Raw genomic sequence first — 22,923 nt, forward strand, 5'->3', positions numbered from 1 at the left:
GCAAAATCTTCTAAGATTTTGGGGCCATGTTGCCAAATAAAGAAAGTGTCGTCAACCTACTAAGTCTGTTTTTGCATAAAATATATCGAAATCGATGTGACATATTACATCCGATTCAGAATCCATTGTTTGGTTATTTTTTAGGTTAAATCATTTATTTTAAATTTTTTACTTGCACATTTTTATACTTGTTTATTTGTTTTATACTATTTTTACTTTTTTTGTGTTAGTAATTCTTGAAATTTTTCATGTGATAAAATAATATGTTAAAATTAGGCATTAAATGTAAGTAACAGTATTAAATAACCAAAAGGTAACTCACTTGTTGAAATGTATTTTCGTCATCGGGTTCACTGGTCAGGTCTATGACCTCTATCGTTGGTTGCCTGCGGGTAAAAAACACTCTGATGAACCCTGTGATTAAACTTAAAATAAATATTAGACAAATACAGTGACAACAGCACAGTCCAATTCTGAAGGCTCCCTCCAAGAAAACATTTGCAGGTAGTAACATCCGCTTCCCTCATGAGCTTAAATAGCTTGTATTGAATTCTTCTGCGTGTCCTTGTGTATGCATTTTCGTTGTTGCACAATCCTGATGGTTTTTTTTCCATGTTATCTAGGGCGAGCTAGCAATGGCGCTTGTAAACAATTGTTTAAAAATAATCTCTCCCATTACATGAAATTAAAGTAAAAGCTAATACGTGAAATTATTCTTTAAAAACTCTATATTTTAAGCCTCGATTACAATGGAGATTTTACATAATACATTCATGCAAATTAATTATTTCGACGAAAACTTGCAGTTAAAATCACTCAAATATTTTTTAAATTATTTGTTCATATGAATGGCCTACTTTTCTAAGTATTGGCTTTGCTACATTTTTATTAACTGTTTAAGTATTGAAATATTGATCTTCAATGAAAAACTTAATTTTAAAAAGCGTTTATGTATATTATTAATGAAAAAATGGGAAGATAATGACATTTAGCGATCATATGAAATCTATTAATCACCAAACAAAATTAAGAGGCCTAGTTTTACATACTATACATATATATATGAGACTGTCTCACCCACTGACAACATAAGGACGGGTGAGTGTTTTCCTGCCAACAAATGGTAACCTAGCCATAGGTTTTTGATACTTAAAATTTATTATTTATTTAAGAACAGGTAATTAATTTTCAGAGTAATGCCAAAGAATATCTAAATGATTAATGTAACTTATTTGTTTCTGTTACCTTTTAAGTATCTATACTTTAAGCTACGATGATAAATCTGTATGTGCTGAATACTCACAATCCTGGCCGGTGGGTAGCGGAGTCAGGTCGGTCTGCCGATGTCACATGTTGAGGGGACCACTCAATTTCTGCAAAGTAACATCATCAAATTATAAACTTTTCTTACTTTTATATTAATCAAATAATGTCCAAATAATTGTATTAGTCAATAAAAAAACAGCATAAGTGCTATTTAAATATCACACAAGATAAAATAATTAAATAATTTTAAAAAGGAAATTACATATATAATTATATATATATATATATACATACAAAAAAAATTTAATTAATTTTTTTATAAATATTTGTTGTAAACTGACGAGCCCCTGAGGTTAATCATGTAAACGTTTACTTGGTCCCAGCCACGGACTTGTGTATTACTACTCTAACAGGCAGTTGTTGGGACAGTGGTGCGAAGTAAGAGACGAGCAGTAGGGAGAGCCACTGTAATGTCAAGCTCATGGGGGAAGGAAGGTATGGACTAAAAAAGAAGTGAATAATTTTGCAGTCTGATATTTTAATGGTTTTAATTTTTTTAGTACATATCGTTTAAATACCTACTAGTTAGTAAATAAAGTTTATTTAATTATTAGTGATACAATTGTTAAATATTTTCGCAATTGTAAACATCCGTATTTATTTGTGTAAAAAAAAAAATAGTTTTTGTCTGAAAACCTGTACAGGAAGGTTTGGATAGTAAGTCGTCATTGGCATGGTCTCGTGATGTGAATGTGTATATGTGTGTGAGTATGTATATATATAATTGCGACAGCGAATGACTCATTCAATGATTTCTCGGGTTGCAACAAGGCTTTGGTTCACCCCAGCCCGAGAAACGTTTTCCCGCTGCAATATGGCGATGGCATCTCCTCTTTTTCCTTCCATCTAATAACATTTTTTTTTGTCCCTAGCTACTAAAGAGTTATTGGGCAATCAGCAATAAAAATTAACTTCATAGTGAAATAAAGAAATTAATATTAGCATGTAAGTGTTTTATAAACTAAGGCAAATTAATAAAAATTCCAAGGAATAATACTTAGAAGACCCTGAGGTTAAAATGTGTTGTGTCTGGCAATTAAGTGTGGTCTATATAGAAAACTGTGGTTGTCCTCTTTACAATAAAAAATTTAAATATATTTAATTGGCTCACAAAATGTACAATTTATTAACAAAAATAATCAAATTATTAACAACATAACTGTAAATCATTGGACTGGTCACACAATCAAGTAAACCTTTTATAAAGTCTGATTTTAAAATTTAAAAAAAAAATTCGATATTCATTTTATCATATAACATATAAAATGTGGTTTTTAAAAAAGGGTTGTCAGTAAAATTTGTTTACGGACGATAATTTAACGCGATAACGTCATGAGAAAACATTGCTGAAAATTGCATACTTTTTAATTGTCAAAGAAAATTTACAGTTTTTGCAAATTTAGTTTAAATAATTTTTTAAATGTAATCACGAACAATTAATTCAAAAGCCCGCCTTAACCTGCTTGATATTATAAGAGATTTTCTCGCACGGTGGTTCACCGGTTCTTGCACGCTCGGCTCAGGTGAAACGTGACAATTTTGCGTGCGTGCTATCGGCGTTCATTTATTTATAATACAATATCACGTCAAAAATAATAATTAAAACATTTCATACTATATCTTGTTACATTTTAATCCAGCCACAATATAAAACGACCTGTGTTTGCTGCAGTAAATCTGCTACCAAGAGAGTGACAGTGCACCACGAGACCGGAGAGGCAGTACGGTACTCACGGGAGAGGCGGGCCGGTCTGACAGCGGGCGGTGGCGCCTGGCCGCGATGCGGGACTCTGCGACTCTGCGAGCAACATCCACTCTGACACTTCACATACTCTTATGTCTCATCAGCAATACTCAAACTGTGTACAAGTTCTATCCCGCAAACAGCCCTGCTGTCTATGTTTACATTTCACACGGACATTTCATAACCATCGTGTAAAAGAACACATTCAAAATTGTTACTATTACTTAGTAATATTTAATCATGTTTATTCCTTCCTAAAATTTTCGAGAAAAAAAAAATGTCGTACTAAAAATGTCTACAAATCTTAGAAAAACACATGGAATGTTTGTAGAACTATAAAACCTACCAAATATTATTTGCACATGAAGCCATATGCAGAGGTTCTAACAAAATTCATATATTGAAACATATTTATGGTCGATTTTGCACTTGTAATCAAGTCTTTTGATAGTGGAATTTGACTTGAAATAGTGTTCTTAGTCTGTGTTTGTTTCTCAAACGTCTATTTTCCTCGAGAGAACACGAACATAGTGAATAACTAATTGGTCAGTTGATTTATCTATAGTTTTTGGTTGAGAGATTTGGAATTTCGTTCATGTCATGTGCTATCTTATGATGTCGACTGGGTAGATATGTGCTAGAATTTCTTACTTTAAGTGATTATCAGCAACTGATTTCTTTTTGGAACAAATTAATACAGCTCGGTTGATTGAAGTGTGTATTATGGCAGTTTGGTACTTTTCGGATGGTCGAAATTGACATGAAGTTATTGGACTATATGAGTTGTTTTCCTGCACACTTTAGTGGTGATTATGCATTTATTCCTTGAAGCTAGCACATCTAGGAAAGAAAGGTTTCCTTCGTTTTTCATTTCTTATGTGATATGTATAGTTGGTCTGAGAGTATTGAGGAACTGGGCAAAATCTTATAACATTTTGGGGCCATGTTGCCAAATAAAGAAAGTATCGTCAACCAACTAAGTCTGATTTTGCATAGAATCTATCGGTATCGATGTGACATTTTACATCCGATTCAGAATCCATTGTTTGGATTTTTATTAGGTTAAATCATTAATTTAAATTTTTTACTTACACATTTTTATACTTGTTTATTTGTTTTATACTATTTCTACGTATTTTGTGTTAATAATTCTTGAAATTTTTCATGTGATACAATAATATCTTATAATCAGGCATTAAATGTAGATAACAGTATTAAATAACCAGAAGGTAACTCACTTGTTGAAATGTATTTTCGTCATCGGGTTCACTGGTCAGGTCTATGACCTCTATCGTTGGTTGCCTGCGGGTAAAAAACACTCTGATGAACCCTGTGATTAAACTTAAAATAAATATTAGACAAATACAGTGACAACAGCACAGTCCAATTCTGAAGGCTCCCTCCAAGAAAACATTTGCAGGTAGTAACATCCGCTTCCCTCATGAGCTCAAATAGCTTGTATTGAATTCTTCTGCGTGTCCTTGTGTATGCATTTTCGTTGTTGCACAATCCTGATGGGTTTTTTTCCATGTTATCTAGGGCGAGCTAGCAATGGCGCTTGTAAACAATTGTTTAAAAATAATCTCTCCCATTACATGAAATTAAAGTAAAAGCTAATACGTGAAATTATTCTTTAAAAACTCTATATTTTAAGCCTCGATTACAATGGAGATTTTACATAATACATTCATGCAAATTAATTATTTCGACGAAAACTTGCAGTTAAAATCACTCAAATATTTTTTAAATTATTTGTTCATATGAATGGCCTACTTTTCTAAGTATTGGCTTTGCTACATTTTTATTAACGGTTTAAGTATTGAAATATTGATCTTCAATGAAAAACTTAATTTTAAAAAGCGTTTATGTATATTATTAATGAAAAAATGGGAAGATAATGACATTTAGCGATCATATGAAATCTATTAATCACCAAACAAAATTAAGAGGCCTAGTTTTACATACTATACATATATATATGAGACTGTCTCACCCACTGACAACAATAGGACGGGTGAGTGTTTTCCTGCCAACAAATGGTAACCTAGCCTTAGGTTTTTGATACTTAAAATTTATTATTTATTTAAGAACAGGTAATTAATTTTCAGAGTAATGCCGAAGAATATCTAAATGATTAATGTAACTTATTTGTTTCTGTTACCTTTTAAGTATCTATACTTTAAGCTACGATGATAAATCTGTATGTGCTGAATACTCACAATCCTGGCCGGTGGGTAGCGGAGTCAGGTCGGTCTGCCGATGTCACATGTTGAGGGGACCACTCAATTTCTGCAAAGTAACATCATCAAATTATAAACTTTTCTTACTTTTATATTAATCAAATAATGTCCAAATAATTGTATTAGTCAATAAAGAAACAGCGTTAGTGCTATTTAAATATCACACAAGATAAAATAATTAAATAATTTTAAAAAGGAAATTACATATATAATTATATATATATATACATACAAAAAAAATTTAATTAATTTTTTTATAAATATTTGTTGTAAACTGACGAGCCCCTGAGGTTAATCATGTAAACGTTTACTTGGTCCCAGCCACAGACTTGTGTATTACTACTCTAACAGGCAGTTGTTGGGACAGTGGTGCGAAGTAAGAGACGAGCAGTAGGGAGAGCCACTGTTATGTCGAGCTCATGGGGGAAGGAAGGTATGGACTAAATTAAGAAGTGAATAATTTTTCAGTCTGATATTTTAATGGTTTTAATTTTTTTAGTATATATCGTTTAAATACATACTAGTTAGTAAATAAAGTTTATTTAATTATTTGTGATACAAATTTTAAATATTTTCGCAATTGTAAACATCCGTATTTATTTTTGTGAGAAAAAAAATAGTTTTTGTCTTGAAAATCTGTATAGGAAGGTTTGGATAGTAAGTCGTCATTGATATGGTCTCGTGATGTGAATGTGTATATGTGTGTGAGTATGTATATATATATAATTGCGACAGCAAATGACTCATTCTACAATTTCTCGGGTTGCAACAAGGCTTTGGTTCACCCCAGCCCGAGAAACGTCTTCCCGCTGCAATATGGCGATGGCATCTCCTCTTTTTCCTTCCATCTAATTACATTTTTTTTTTGTCCCTAGCAACTAAAGAGTTATTGGGCAATCAGCAATAAAAATTAACTTCATAGTGAAATAAAGAAATTAATATCAGCATGTAAGTGTTTTATATACTAAGACATATTAATAAAAATTCCAAGGAATAATACTTTGAAGACCCTGAGGTTAAAATGTGTTGTGTCTGGCAATTAAGTATGGTCTATATAGAAAACTGTGGTTGTCCTCTTTACAATAAAAAATTTAATATATTTAATTGGCCCACAAAATATACATTTTATTAACAATAATAATCAAATTATTAACAACATAACTGTAAATCATTGGACTGGTTACACAACTAAGTAAACCTTTTATAAAGTCTAATTTTAAAATTTAAAAAAAAATTCGATATTCATTTTATCATATAACATATAAAATGTGGTTTTAAAAAAGGGTTGTCAGTAAACTTTGTTTACGGACGATAATTTAACGCGATAACGTCATGAGAAAACATTGATGAAAATTGCATACTTTTAAATTGTCAAAGAAAATTTACAGTTTTTTTTAATTTAATTTAAATAAATTGTCTAAATATAATCACGAACAATTAATTCTAAAGCCCGCCTTAACCTGCTTGATATTATAGAAGATTTTCTCGCACGGTGGTTCACCGGTTCTTGCACGCTCGGCTCAGGTGAAACGTGACAATTATGTGTGCGTGCAGTTGGCATTCATTTATTTATAATACAATATCATGTCAAAAATAATAATTAAAACTTTTAAAACTATTACTTGTTACATTTTAATCCAGGCACAATATAAAAGGTCCTGCGTTTGCTGCAGTAAATCTGCTACCAAGAGAGTGGCAGTGCACCACGAGACCGGAGAGGCAGTACGGTACTCACGGGAGAGACGTGCCGGTCTGACAGCAGGCGGAATCGCCTGGCCGCGGTGTGGGACTCTGCGACTCTGCGAGCAACATTCACTCTGACACTTCACATACTCTTATGTCTCATCAGCAATACTCAAACTGTGTACATGTTCTATCCCGCAAACAGCCCTGCTGTCTATGTTTACATTTCACACGGACATTTCATAACCATCGTGTAAAAGAACACATTCAAAATTGTTACTATTACTTAGTAATATTTAATCATGTTTATTCCTTCCTAAAATTTTCGAGAAGTTAAATATAAAAATGTCGTACTAAAAATGTCGACAAATCTTAAAAAAACATATGGAATGTTGGTAGAACTATAAAACCTATCAAATATTATTTGCACATGAAGCCATATTGGCAGAGGATCTAACAAAAATCATATATTGAAACATATTTATGGTCGATTTTGCACTTGTAATCAAGTCTTTTGATAGTGGAATTTGACTTGAAATAGTGTTCTTAGTCTGTGTTTGTTTCTCAAACGACTATTTTCCTTGAGAGAACACGAACATAGTGAATACCTATTTGGTCAGTTGATTTATCTATAGTTTTTGGTTGAGAGATTTGGAATTTCGTTCATGTCATGTGCTATTTCATGATGTCGACTGGGTAGCTATGTGCTAGAAGTTCTTACTTTAAGTGATTTTGTTCATCAGCAACTGATTTCTTTTTGGAACAAATTAATACAGCTCGGTTGATTGAAGTGTGTATTATGCCAGTTTGGTGCTTTTTGGATGGTCGAAATTGACATGAAGTTATTGGACTATATGAGTTGTTTTCCTGCACACTTTAGTGGTGATTATGCAGTTATTCCTAGAAGCTAGCACATCTAGGAAAGAAAGGTTTCCTTCGTTTTTCATTTCATATGTGATATGTATAGTTGGTCTGAGAGTATTGAGAACAGGGCAAAATCTTCTAACATTTTGAGGCCATGTTGCCAAATAAAGAAAGAGTCGTCAACCAACTAAGTCTGATTTTGCATAAAATCTATCGCAATCGATGTGACATATTACATCCGATTCAGAATCCATTGTTTGGTTATTTTTTAGGTTAAATCATTTATTTTAAAATTTTACTTGCACATTTTTATACTTGTTTATTTGTTTTATACTATTTTTACGTTTTTTGTGTTAGTAATTCTTGAAATTTTTCATGTGATAAAATAATATGTTATAATTAGGCATTAAATGTAAGTAACAGTATTAAATAACCAGAAGGTAACTCACTTGTTGAAATGTATTTTCGTCATCGGGTTCACTGGTCAGGTCTATGACCTCTATCGTTGGTTGCCTGCGGGTAAAAAACACTCTGATGAACCCTGTGATTAAACTTAAAATAAATATTAGACAAATACAGTGACAACAGCACAGTCCAATTCTGAAGGCTCCCTCCAAGAAAACATTTGCAGGTAGTAACATCCGCTTCCCTCATGAGCTTAAATAGCTTGTATTGAATACTTCTGCGTGTCCTTGTGTGTTTAATTATGTTGTTGCACAATCCTGATGGTTTTTTTCTATGTTATCCAGGGCGAGCTAGCAATGGCGCATGTGAACAAATGTTTTAAATATTCTCTCCCATTTTATGAAATAAAGTAAAAGATTAATTCGTGAAGTTATTCCTTAAAAACTCTATATTTTAAGCCTCGATTACAATGGAGATTTTACATAATACCTTCATGCAAATTAATTATTTCGACGAAAACTTGCAGTTAAAATCAGTTAGTTATTTTTTAAATTATTTGTTCATATGAATGGCCTACTTTTCTAAGTATTGGCTTTGCTACATTTTTATTAACGGTTTAAGTATTGAAATATTGATCTTCAATGCAAACATTTATTTTAAAAAGCGTTTATTTATATTATTAATGAAAAAATGGGAAGATAATGACATTTAGCGATCATATGAAATCTATTAATCACCAAACAAAATTAAGAGGCCTAGTGTTACATAATTTACATATATATATATATATATGACACTGTCTCACCCACTGACAACATAAGGACGGGTGAGTGTTTTCCTGCCAACAAATGGTAACCTAGCCTAAGGTTTTTGATACTTAAAATTCATTATTTATTTAAGAACAGGTAATTAATTTTCAGAGTAATGCCGAAGAATATCTAAATGATTAATGTAACTTATTTGTTTCTGTTACCTTTTAAGTATCTATACTTTAAGCTACGGTGATAAATCTGTATGTGCTGAATACTCACAATCCTGGCCGGTAGGTAGCTGAGTCAGGTCGGTCTGCCGATGTCACATGTTGGGGGGACCACTCAATTTCTGCAAAGTAACATCATCAAATTATAAACTTTTCTTACTTTTAGATTAATCAAATAATGTCCAAATAATTGTATTAGTCGATAAAGAAACAGCGTTAGTGCTATTTAAATATCACACAAGGTGAAATATTTAAGGAATTTTAAAAAGGAAAATACATATGTAACTACACGAAAAAAAATTAATTATTTTTTTATAAATATTTGTTGTAAACTGACGAGCCCCTGAGGTTAATCATGAGGTGGGCTATGTAAACGTTTACTTGGTCCCAGCCACAGACTTGTGTATTACTACTCTAACAGGCAGTTGTTGGGACAGTGGTGCGAAGTAAGAGACGAGCAGTAGGGAGAGCCACTGTTATGTCGAGCTCATGGGGGAAGGAAGGTATGGACTAAATTAAGAAGTGAATAATTTTGCGGTCTGATATTTTAATGGTTTTAATTTTTTTTTAGTATCGATAGTTTAAATACCTACTAGTTAGTAAATAAAGTTTATTTAAATTTTAGTGATTCAATTTCTAAATATTTTCCCAATTGTAAATTACGTTATTTATTTGTGCGGAAAAAAAATAGTTTTTGTCTTGAAAACTTGTATAGCAAGGTTTGGATAGTAAGTCGTCATTGACATGGTCTCGTGATGTGAATGAGTATATGTGTGTGTTTATGTATGTATGTATATAAATATATATATATTTATATATAAAAAATATATATACTGGCTGCGCGCGCAGCCTGTACGCGTCACTAGAATATTTATAGGGCATCCGGGCGCAGTGTCCAGGGGGTGGATGGAAGATTGTTTACATTGTGACGTCACGGCGGTGCAAGCGTACAATGAGCGTAACGTCGGCTATCTTGAATGATCGTGACCTTGAACTTTGACCTTGACCTTTACCCTGGCGGCCATATTGGATCTTCCATCTTGGATCCGCCATATTGTATCCGCCATCTCAAATTCGAGCGCCCCACTCACTCTTGATGAAATTTTCGTAATGGGCGCCATATTGATTTTTTCTTTTTTGCCGGAGGCCGCCATCTTGGCTACCGTCGAATTTTGTTTCTGTTGTTTGTTCCTAGAGAGCGACAGCGTCGCTCTGTCTCATCACATAAGGTCGATGTTCCAATACCTGCCATAACTATTATGGTACTTATCGTCATATTAAATTTAATTTTTTATGCAAAATACTTTGGAAGCGCTGTGATTCGAACCATCGCAGCTCTGATCTCTAGGTTGGATAACATACCCCTTTAACCGTTCAGCCATCGAGACATTTACCAGACCGGGAATGAAATAAGGTATATATATTAAAATAACATGCATATTCGGACATGTAATTTATTTTTTTTTATTTTAAGTAATACAGACAGAGACAGAACCACTATCATGTATTAAGACGTAACTGTTGCAATTATCGTTACGGTCGTCATCTTGAAAATCCGTAAATTTTATATTAGAAATTCGGAATTTTTTTTAAATCATTAAAAAATTAATCAATTGAATTAAATAATACAAGTCTTAAAAAACACCATTGCACTTTTCGTTACGGTCGCCATCTTAAAAATCCGTAATATTAATGCTAGAGATTCGAGAAAAATTCCAAATTTCATAAAAAAATTTACTTATTATAATACTGATTGATTAGTTAGATTCCTGTCCTTGGTTCGAAACTGCTAAGAGCAAAAAAAAACAACAAAAGATGCTTCCTCCACTGAAGCCACCTACAGGCTGATCTACCACCACCAATACCAAGGTACATATAGCGTCAGCTGATATGACGTCATGTCCGCCATCTTGTCTTCATCTGTTGGAGACCACCATCTAGTTTTCGTCTGCTAGAGTGTGCTGATACCATGTTAGTATAATATTTCTTGTCACCATACCTTTGTCCTCAACTGTTTGCATTGAACTTGAACATTGACCTAGAAATTTGACCTTGAACTTGAAATTTGACCTTGACCTTTAAATTTGACCTTGACCTTGAAATTTGACCTTGACCTTGAAATTTGACCTTGGCTTGAAATTTGACCTTGACCTTGATCTTTGACTTTGACCTTCTCGACCATCATGGATCCGACATTGAATGTTCAGTACATGCTACCAGGAGCTACCACCTGCTAGTGGTCATTGCCACCATCATGTTTTCGTCTGCTGGACACCATCTTGTGTGTGTGTATTCGTCTTACCATCATGCTAGTTTTATTCTAACCCGCTACAGTGCAGTAATCATTTATTATTACTGAGTTGCCCACCATCATGAAATTTGGTTGCCATCTTGCAATCATGTAATTATTTAGCTAGAAAGATGAGAAAAATTCCAAAATTTACCGAAAAAAATCAATTATTAATTTTCGAATTGATAATATCAATTCCTGTTCTTGGTTTGATTCTTGACCAGTGACAGGTGTAACTGAATATTAAATAAAATTAAATTCTGTTTTCCATTACCTTTCGCGGAGTTCATTAAACACTCACTCTACGAAAAACAACTCAATTCAATATACCTGACCAACGAGTTAAATACAGTACCGCTATGCCTTACATGAAAGTCTAATTTTTCAATAATCTGAATAACCTATAAACAGGTCATGTACAAAGCCACACATACAGGCCAAGTGTTTCCAGTCCATGAGACCGAGTCATGACAATATCAGACGTATAGGCTAGTCATTTCAGGACCGCATGACCTTCTTCGTCTTTACTTAATTACAGTCAATTAGACCATCGTGAAATTTTTTCATACTGAAGGACCAAGTGACCGTGAAACATATTTTAGTAACACCAAGAGGTTTTGAACTAGTAAATATTCAGTCACCACAGATTTTACTACACGCAATCAACAAAAAGGAAGCACATTTTGGAAGCACCATCAACAAAAAGGCAGCACATTTGGAAGCAAAATCCACAAAAATACCGCACATTTTGAAGCACCATCAACAAAAATACCGCACATTTGGAAGCACCATCAACAAAAAGACAGCACATTTGAACGCACAATCAAAAAATGCAGCACATTTGGAAGCACCATCAACAAAAAGGAAGCACATTTTGGAAGCACAATCAAAAAAGGCAGCACATTTGGAAGACCATCAACAAAAATACCTCACATTTGGAAGACCATCAACAAAAATACCGCACATTTGGAAGCCACATCAACAAAAAGGCAGCACATTTGGAAGCACAATCAAAAAAGGCAGCACATTTGGAAGCACCATCAACAAAAATACCGCACATTTGGAAGCACCATCAACAAAAAGGCAGCACATTTGGAAGCACAATCAAAAAGGAAGCACATTTGGAAGCACAATCAAAAAAGGCAGCACATTTGGAAGCACCATAAACAAAAAGGCCGCACATTTGGAAACTAAGTCTTAGTTAGAAATCAGAATACAAGAAATAAAAACATTAAATATTTACTTTCAATATTTAATTTATTTCTCAACATTATACAAATGCAAGTAAATCAAGCCATTATTGTAGGTAGCCAGCTTTCCTCAGTTCTTTGAGAATGAAGGATATTTCGTCGATGCACAAATAATTTCCTGCACAAAGCGAGCCATGTAGAAGTCTTAGCCGGTCAACCAATAATTTTGGATCTTTCCATGAGGTGTAATCAATCTCTTCTACCACCATCTTACTTGCTTGTTTATTATAAATACTTTTAATATCACATTCGTTCCAGTGATCAGAATAAGCTTTATCTGATTTATTTATTATAACACGTCGTTTCCATCGTTTTGGTCTCAGGACACCACCACATTCTTCGATCTTGTCAGATTTAGGTGCTTCATCACAGTCTATGCTTTTGTCATCAGCCTCAGAGTCACTGTAGCAATCACCTTAGAAGGCATCGTCTTCACCCAGATCACCGTAAGAATTCGATATCGTTGATGTCAAAGTGTCTTCATCGTCTTCATGCTTCCTTTTTAGGGATCCATAATTTTTACAAAGTAGGAAACATCTACTTGATTTGGGCTGGGATGTATTCTCACTTTTCACGTTAAGGATTCTTCCATTGTCTTCATTCTTCCATAAATCATCAACGTCCTTCAATTGAAGTTCTTTTTCGAGATTGAAAGTGCCACGAACATAATCTCTCCCAAGACAAGGAAAATTATTGTCGTAATGAAGATCACTCTTCCTTAGTCAAATAGATCCTTCGTTGTCCTCTAGCTTGTACGCAGGCTTGGCATTACAAGTACTGTCAATTCTTTTTTATCTCTCTCTCCGCGTAAACGACTTACTACATCGAACACAACTTATCATATTGCGTAGTGGATTTGTAACACAGTCATTCTTCTCGTGTTGTCTTCCATTATTTCTCAAGATTAATTCTTTGCTGCAAAACTTACACCTGTGTCCTTTCGATACAACGTCAGACACCGAATCAGGATTCATATTAGTTACTGAGACTAATGCCAGATGCAAAACTGAGTGTTTTAAATTAATTATTCTTGTCAATATTATGATGATCTTTTCCGTGTGCTTGCGATCATTCCTGTGGTTTCTCCAAGTGCTTCTGGTTATTTCTGAGAACCCGATCTCTCCATGAAGGAGTTTTACTCTTAATGAGACATGTCATTTTATTCAAAGTTACATTTAATTAGTGATTTTCGGCTACTAAATCAACACTTGCAATATTTTTATGAGGTGGAAATAAAAAAAGAATATTATTACTCAGTCTAGTAATATACCATGAGACATCTGTGAAGCACTAACGTACAAGACGAACTTCCTTCTCCTTGGTGTCTTGCGAAGCGACGCTTCTTTTGCGGGCGTTAGTGAGCATCCTGCTTCCGGCATAAAAGAAATAAATATTATTTACCTGCAAGCAACACGTGGCGTTATCTGTTGTTGAAAAGCGGAACTACTTGCAAGAAGTACCTTTGCATGAGATAAATTAACTCTCACCACTGAATGGTGCTATTTTAGTCAGTTAGAGACATGAAGTTTCGTAGCCACGCGGCCAATTAGTCAGGCAGTCTCGTAACCATGCGTTCTGTAAGCTTCATAGTCCTATAGCCTCGAGATCACGTAACCTTGAAGATTTGCAGTCGTATAGACTCGTAGTCTTGCAGTCATGATGCATTGGAGCCTCGTAGACTGGAAGCTACGTAAGCAAGTAGCCTTGTAATCTTATAACATAAAGCTGATGGTGCAGTTGGAGCAAAAGAGAAAATTCCGTTGAAGAAAGATACGGTAATTGGAGCCTTGTAGACGAGTAGCTTCGTAGTCAAGAACTCATGCAGACTTGAAGTCCTGTATCCTCGCAGTCACATAAACTTGTGTTCTAGAAGCTTCGTAGCTCTGTAGCCTTGCAGTCTGTAAACTTGATGATTCGTAGCCGTGTTGTCTCGTAACATCATGGCTCGTAGTCGCGTAGTCATGATGTCTTGGGATCTCATAGAATTGTAGCTACGTAACCAAGTAGCCTTGCAGTCTGTAAACTTGAAGATTCGTAGTCGTGTAGTCTCGTAACATCATGGCTCGTAGTCGCGTAGTCATTATGTCTTGAGATCTCATAGAATTGTAGCTACGTAACCAAGTAGCCATGCAATATAATAACATAATGCTTCTGGAGTAGGAGCCGAGTAGACTTGTATTCTTGTAGCTTCAAAGACATGTAGTTTCGTAGCCACGCGGTCTTTTAGCCATGCAGTCTCGTAGCCATGTATAACTCCTAACCAGCTAGATCCTTTAAGACTCGTAGCCTTGTGGCCTCATAGTCTCTTAGACTCGTAGAATTCTAGCCAAATATATTTGGAGTTGATGAGACAAAAGACAGTTGGAGCCAATGACAGTAGGAGCCAATGACTGATGGAGTCACTAGACTGATAGAATCAATAGACTGATGGATCAAATGAATATTGGAGCCAATGAATATTGGAGCCAATGAATATTGGAGCCAATGAATATTGGAGCCAATGAATATTGGAGCCAATGAATATTGGAGCCAATGAATATTGGAGCCAATGAATATTGGAGCCAATGACAAATGTGCGGCCTTTTCGATGATGGTGCTGCCTTTTCGTTGTCGGTGCTTCCAAATGTGCTGCCTTTTCGTTGTCGGTGCTTCCAAATGTGCTGCCTTTTCGTTGTCGGTGCTTCCAAATGTGCTGCCTTTTCGTTGTCGGTGCTTCCAAATGTGCTGCCTTTTCGTTGTCGGTGCTTCCAAATGTGCTGCCTTTTCGTTGGCGGTGCTTCCAAATGTGCTGCCTTTTTATTGTGCTTCCAGAATGTGCTTCCTTTTTGTTGATAGTGCTTCTATTTTTAATGTTGTTTTGACTCTAGTATTGTTGTAGATGGTTCTTGATTTGACTAGCGTATTATTCCATCTTGTGCATGTATATAAGCGAGTCCTAGACAGCAGGTCGCTCAGTTTGTAACTGACGACGACGGTGTACGGATCACCTAGTTTGTTTCTTCTGGTGCATTAATCACGTAATTACCTGTTCTTGCGAACTCGATGGCATCTTTACCGACTTTAACGTCGAACTCAATGGAGGTTGTACCATCGTCTACGGGAACCTTGACGACAGCTACGACGGAGAAGGAGCAGATTCCGTTGGCAACGACGACGACAACACTGGAGGAGACTTCAACAGACGTGATACCACCAGCAGAAGAGACTTTAATGCCGGTAGTGCTGGCTGTGCAGGAAACCTCGAAAAACGATGTTTTGCCCTCGATGGAGACTTTAATGGATGGAGAATCGTCAACAACTAACGAACATCGGTGCCGCTACTGCGACAAAATTTTCTCAAACAACAGCAATGCTCGACGACACGAGAAGAGCGAATGTGCCAAGAACCTATATCGTAAAATGTTTGTTTGTGAGAAATGTCTTAAGCAGTTTGCCAGAACAGATAATATGAAAACGCACATGAAGACATGAAAAGGACCAGCTGTGCGGCAGAAAGTAAAGGTTTCGGTGCAACAACTAATGATTGATGTGCATAAGAGTATGCCTGGAAATGGTACTACTGTTGCAACGTCCATATCTGGATCGAGTCTGGAAGGTTCGTCTACATCAGCACGGTATCCTTGCAGCTACTGTGATATGTCGTTCGCATTTTCCCATGATGCACGAAGACATGAGCGGAGCAAATGCAAGAAGAATCCTTCTCGTATAAAGTTTCGCTGCGATGAGTGTCATGAATGGTTTACTCGAATTGATAGTTTGCGACGACATTCGAAAAAATGCAACGGTAAAGTCCGTGCGCCTACTGCTGAACTACCTGCAGAAATTTCGACTCCTCGGTTTAGGTTGAAGGCTCGTGAACGTACAGGCAAAAAAACGGACGAGCAGCAACCGATTGGTATGGCGTCTGGACATGGAACTAAACCTAAGACTGTTATCGGTGCTCTACAGGTGAATGATAATGGCTTCTACTTGGTGCAGTCTGCATTTCGTGGAACATTGAAGGACTTCTATTATCTAAATACGTTAGGTGAGTCGAAAGACATTTGTAATTTTCTTGATGATATCAGAGAGGACATAATCAATCAGCTTACTGATGACGTAGCAACAAACGGACCATTAAAATATAACTTGTGGTTGGACTGTATGTATGGGAAGCCATATCCATTAGATGACAAAGTGAAGAAGTGTGCATTCAAGACTTCGGCTGCAGTTATTTACAGTTCTGACGATGTGAAGCAAACTGTTAAACACGGTATCCAGAAACTCTGTCAAGAAGAGGAGGACTATGTCAGTAAAGGTTACGGTTGGACTCTTTCTAGTATAAACCGATTGGAGCTAAGAATTATTCATTTCACACCGATGCGGAACTAATGATTATAAGATTGCTGGCTTTCGCAACTGATCCTTTAGTAGAATAGAAATTATGTAATAAATATTATGTTCGTAAAAGAACTTACAGTGTTTTATTTTCGAACCTGTAATTTTTGATGTATTTTTTAAGATATTATTTTTTGTATCGGCCAGAGATCGAACCAAGGACAGGAATCGATCGAATCAATATGTTAATTAATGAGTGAATTATTTAATTAATTTTAAATTTTTTTCCCATTAAAATTGGATTACATATACAAATATCCGAGATGACGGTCGTACTGGCTTATAGGATGATGGTTGATTTGGAAACTTTGCTTCTTTTAGGACTTTGATCATTATTTATTAAAATTATTATTTTTTACATAAAATTAAATGTTTTGCATCGTCTAGGGATCGAACCAATGACGGGATGTGTTCGAATCAATCAGTATATTTATTGTCAATTAATTTAATGAATTTTGAAATTTTTCCCGATTTTCTAACATAAAAAAATACGGATTTCCAAGATGGCGTCTAAATTTCAAGATGGCGACCATAACGATAATTGCAACATTAATAGCATCCAATATGGCGGTCGTAACGTAAAGTGTAAGAATGACATGGTACTCAACCAAGATGGCGGGTGTAACGAAATATGCAACATTTATATAATCCAAGATGGCGACCGTAACGATAACTGCAACAGTGGTTTTTAAGATTTTTATTTAATTCGATTATTTAAATTTTTTAATGATTTTTAAAATTTGTCCCAATTTTCTAACATAAAAATTGCGGATTTGAATAATGGCGGGCATAACGAAAATTGCAACGGTAAAGGTCAAGGTCAAGGTCTAATTCCTGAAAGTAGCTTACGAATGGCTTGCCTTCAGGACTCTTAAGCCGCTTTTAGGAAGAGTCGAATTTTAGATTCTTTTAAAATTAAATCGGGAAATTTTCCCTCGAAAACGGGAATTTTTGAGGAATTTTGAGTCATATTTGAGGAATTTTGAGGAATTTTTGAGTCAATAATGGCCGCCGTGACGTCAGAGCAGTCGGTCATTGACCCGGCTCCAGCTCCTCAACCCTGAACCCTGTGCCCGGACCGTCATTTACATACTACTAAGGACATAGGGTATATTTTATCCAGAAATAAGTAATTGTTTAAAATATATTAATAAACACTTTAATAGAAAACCAAACTAGCCGCTGGTTGATGTTTGGCGTGTTTGTGTCATTTCTCCTTGGCCGCCATAGATTTGTCTTCCTCCTTGGCGAGACCCGTCCGCTTAGCGAAGTTTTATATAAATTATGAATATTTCATTGGTAACTATTTGTGGAAATAGTGTAAAAATATCTGTTATTCATTCCGTGCGGTTGTGTGAAATCTATAACATTTAAAATCTTTCTTTTTTCTTCGTAAAAATGGTAGTGGATTTTAAGAATATATTTGGTTAAAGCGAATTTAATTAAAATTTGAAAACATACATTTTGATCAGCCATTCTATTAAGGCAAATTAACTTTGCAGGCTTAGACATAACCACAAATGCAATCAAATGTGTTTAAACGAGATTCGAGGAATTTGTTTAAGGATTTCCATATTGTGATGTTTTCAAGGTAAGTTCGCATAACTGTAATTCATTTCATGCAGTTTTGTGGAATCTATTACATTTAAAAAAATGTTTTTAAAAAAAAGGTAGCGGATTTTGAGAATAGATTTGGTTAAAGCGAATTTAATTACATTTTGCGAACATTCATTTTGATCAATCATTATATCAAGGCTTTTTGGTTAGTAAGGTTTTATTGCTTTTTTACGATTTTTTGATTAGTGAGGTTTAATTTGGTTGTTAAAGTTTTATTTATTTGGTTAATAAGGTTAATTAGGTTTTTTGATTACTAAGGTTAATTGATTTTGCACGCTTTGACATAGAGTAAGTTGGGGCAAGATTGCGCGTCGGGTAAGAGTACGCACGTGCTGTTTCTCCATGAACAATTTTCAGCAGTTGGTCACAATGTTTTGCTGGATGAAGGTGACATGGCGGATAGCAAGTTGGTGTAATTTCATTGAAGTGCGCCAGTTACTTGCTTCATTATAAGGTATGTACGATTTTCACACACATTTATGTAATTTTGTGCTTCGCGAACTTAAGCTTCTTCAAAAATTATATATGTAAGAATATAATTTCAGTTATTCAGACATATTTCACACTGTTTTTGTTACATATTCATAGCAAGATCGTAAGAAACAGTTTATGCATTGTGCTGCGATCTACTGTGGAAATGTACAACTACGTGTGGGGCAAGAGTGCGCCTGTAGAGAGGGGGCAAAAGTGCGCAATGCGTATTCTTGCCCCGCATTTATATTAAGGGCAAAACAATCGCAAATATTTTCTCTGTTGTTGGATCATTTGAATAATGTTATTGTATGATTATTTAATATCACATTGCCAATATTAACACATTACTGGTTGTTATACATTTCCATTATCTATACTAATATTATAAAGCTGAAGAGTTTGTATGAACGCGCTAATCTCAGGAACCACTGGTCCGATTTGAAAAATTATTTCAGTGTTGGATAGAACATTTATCGAGGAAGTCTATAGGCTATATTATATTACCAATAAAATTAGGGATCTTTACTTAAAGTCCAATGAAGAATCAAATGCGTTGGAGGGGGTAGATACAACATGCAATACACGTACGAAGTGTGTGTTGACAATGCCGCAGGCGCTAGAAGTTTATTAAGCGTAATACCACTCACTGACTCACTCGTCACGAGATCTCTAAAACTATACACCCGATTTACTTTAAATTTAGCAAAGTTACTCATTTTGTGATGTATACGCTCACTAAGAACGGATTCTGCGGAAATCCGATCCCAAGGGGAGTTTCCGGGGCGTAATATATCAAAATTTCCAGTTTTTGGTAGGAAATCACCATGGCAACGGCTGTTGCTTTGTTTATGCTTCATTCATCTCTATGGCAACGAATATTTCATTGTTAGTGCAGTCCTCATTACCGTTGAAATTTTGCGGGTCACTGGCTCCCGCGTCAAGAATTATCGCAAGAATATGAATATTAAGGCACAATACTCCGCACAATTAGTCCACCCGCCTCACAGTGGTGTCGTGAGGGAGCGGGAGATCAAGGCACTTGTCCTGTTATCTCTATTCACTGGCGGCTAACTTCTTCGAAACATGCATAGATAAGCTTGTGTTACGATATGACAAATGCCTCGATAGTTTTGGCTTTTATGTATTAAAATAAGACCCTACTGTACTTTTGGAGGTAGAATTACTAAGTTACGTAAATTTTCTTTGTTTATATAGCCTTTCGTAGGTTGAAAAAAAACAGCCCTCGTATTAATACAAACTGATTATCATATTGCTATTATATTATAAAATAAATAGCTTAGTCCATTGGTTTTTTTTATTTCACACAAGGAAGACCTAAATACTTAATTTTTACTTTAAATATAATTAAATTATATGTTTACAAGTAATTTAAGCAAATAATTTCAAAATAAAAAAGCTTATACCTTTATTTAAAAAAAGATTATCCATAATAAATTAATAAGTTAACTAAATCTACAAATAAACCCACACCTGTTATACTAAATGAAAATCGAAATGGTTTTCCTTTACTTTACAAGCTTATTTAACTAGCTTTTACCCGCGGCTTCGCTCATATTGAAGCCACTAAATAAGTATCAGAGATCATTACAATAGAAATGAATCAATAAAATATATTTCTCTGTAAAAAAAATAATTTTGAATTTTGAATTTTGACCGTCGATAATACAGTGCAAAGGTATTGCAGTACTCATGGTTGGAACTTCATAACTGGAATGATAGATGGCGTTAAAGTAGCTAGATTTTGAGATTTTTTGACAAACCATTTTTTATCTTTCGTAAAAATTATTTTTTTTTTCAATAGAAAGTATCCTATGTTACTTCTAATACCTCCAAGAAAATGTGTACAAAGTTTCATGATGATCGGTTAAGTAGTTTTCGCGTGAAAGCGTAACAAACAAACTTACATTCACATTTATAATATTATTAGTAGGGATTTTTTTATGTGAACTATGCGTGTTTCTTTATCTCACTGGGTTTCAAATATTGTAGCTTACGATTTCTCAAAGTATTGAAATAATTTAGTAATCAAGTAACATATGGGCATACTATTTACTATACAATGAAATTAGTACTATTAATACTGTAAATTAGTTAAATGAACTGTCTGATCAATGAAATATCATAAATATATATAAATTAACTACATTAAAGCAAACCCAATTTATATTGTATGCTTTGAACATTTATATTACTAGATTATGAAACTAACCTATCAAAGAAAATTAAATCTTTTTAATTTAAAAATTGCTCTGCGTTTGTTTTTTAAATACTCAATCAAATTTGTTATATTTTTGCAAGTGAAGTATACAAGATAAAATATCAAGAAATCATTCACCATTTTATCTAATTTAACAAAAAATAAATTGTATTTAATATTTGGTTAACTTGACTGCAAAATGTTATTCCCATCCCGATATGCTTGTTTTGTTTGTCTACTGCGTTGGCTGGTTTTCTGTAAGTATTCTAATAATTGCGTATGAAGTATGCTTAACAAACATTTATGCCCACTTGTATAACATAAATTAAAGCCGAAGTTGGGAATCGTATGAGATGGGCTTAAACATTTTTTTTATTCAACACATATGCTTGTGCTAGGAGTGATTGCTGGTATAAAACTGCATGTACCAATACGATGCACAGGGATACGCCACTGAGTGCTGGTCGCACAGAGCGACTGTGCTGGCGAGAGAGCAGGCAGTGTCTGGGAGATACCGCAGGCCGCACTCACCGGGACCGCAGGCGACTGCAGCGCTGGGGCACGCTCTCGGTGGCGATGAACAGTCCATAGGTGAGCACCGCCCGCCCGCAAACAGGTCGCCGCGGCCAGGTGCTTCCAGCTGCTGCATACATGCTCTCTGTGTCCTTAACATGCCTCCAGTTGATACACACGTGAATAGCAACATTACCTACCTAGAATCGACACTGTCTGTGAGGCTAATTATAGGGTAGGGAATCATGAGCTTACTGTACTCATTTTAGTTTTATTTTCTACTTTTGAAACATATTTGCACGATCGAGCTGGGAATCGTACAATGACGTGTTATCCAACCAGTCAACAGCATTTACAGCATTTTATTGACGAAATGTGATAGGTGTATGAAACAGCACACCTTTGTGGAACATCACACTAAATAAACATTACTGATTAATTGAGTTTAATTTTACCTACTTTTATCCTAAACACTTGCTGTGCTCTTTACATTTTTTGCGTGAATTTAGAAAGTATTTTTGTTTATATATTATCGTCAACTGTATTTTATCAGCTTGGACATAATTGAAAAATTATAAGAAAATGAAGTCACACGAATAATTAATTTGCTGTCTCGTACATGCTAAGCAAAATCAAGAAACATGAAAACAAATATATATACAATTAAAACTATATTTATAATGTATGCGATTTTATTAATTTATATAATTTGCATAATTAATTTCTTAAATTCATATAGTTGGTATTACTAACAGCTAAATCATAAAGCAATCCCATTTCTATTGTAAATATCAGTGTTGAATGAAATATAAAGTAATATAAATTCAATCAATCATGCCAAACCGCAAACTAGAATAGAATTGCAGTCAGTTATATAATAAAAACATTTAAACGTTGATAAACAATATAATAACATATTATTACATGAATAATATGCGGTTAT

General features: G+C 34.7%; 1 protein-coding gene across 2 annotated transcripts in view; it reads right to left on the reverse strand.

Annotated features, from left to right (window-relative positions):
• LOC134530011 (uncharacterized) overlaps positions 1 to 22,923 on the reverse strand; it is a 61,148-nt gene that overhangs the window by 12,556 nt on the left and 25,669 nt on the right. Inside the window, exons 8-16 of one of the 2 annotated variants that reach the window (XM_063364548.1) lie at positions 21,999 to 22,107; positions 9,294 to 9,363; positions 8,307 to 8,370; positions 7,046 to 7,109; positions 5,290 to 5,359; positions 4,309 to 4,372; positions 3,061 to 3,124; positions 1,304 to 1,373; positions 323 to 386 (exon numbers count right to left, since the gene is read on the reverse strand). In XM_063364548.1, the coding sequence (XP_063220618.1) occupies positions 323 to 386; positions 1,304 to 1,373; positions 3,061 to 3,124; positions 4,309 to 4,372; positions 5,290 to 5,359; positions 7,046 to 7,109; positions 8,307 to 8,370; positions 9,294 to 9,363; positions 21,999 to 22,107 (639 nt within the window). Of the gene's footprint in view, positions 1 to 322; positions 387 to 1,303; positions 1,374 to 3,060; positions 3,125 to 4,308; positions 4,373 to 5,289; positions 5,360 to 7,045; positions 7,110 to 8,306; positions 8,371 to 9,293; positions 9,364 to 21,998; positions 22,111 to 22,923 lie in introns of both variants that reach the window. The other variant, XM_063364540.1, reaches the window with a different exon arrangement.

This window comes from Bacillus rossius, chromosome 1 (genome assembly GCF_032445375.1).
Source record: "Bacillus rossius redtenbacheri isolate Brsri chromosome 1, Brsri_v3, whole genome shotgun sequence".
In the NCBI taxonomy this organism is placed as follows: Eukaryota; Metazoa; Arthropoda; class Insecta; order Phasmatodea; family Bacillidae; genus Bacillus; species Bacillus rossius.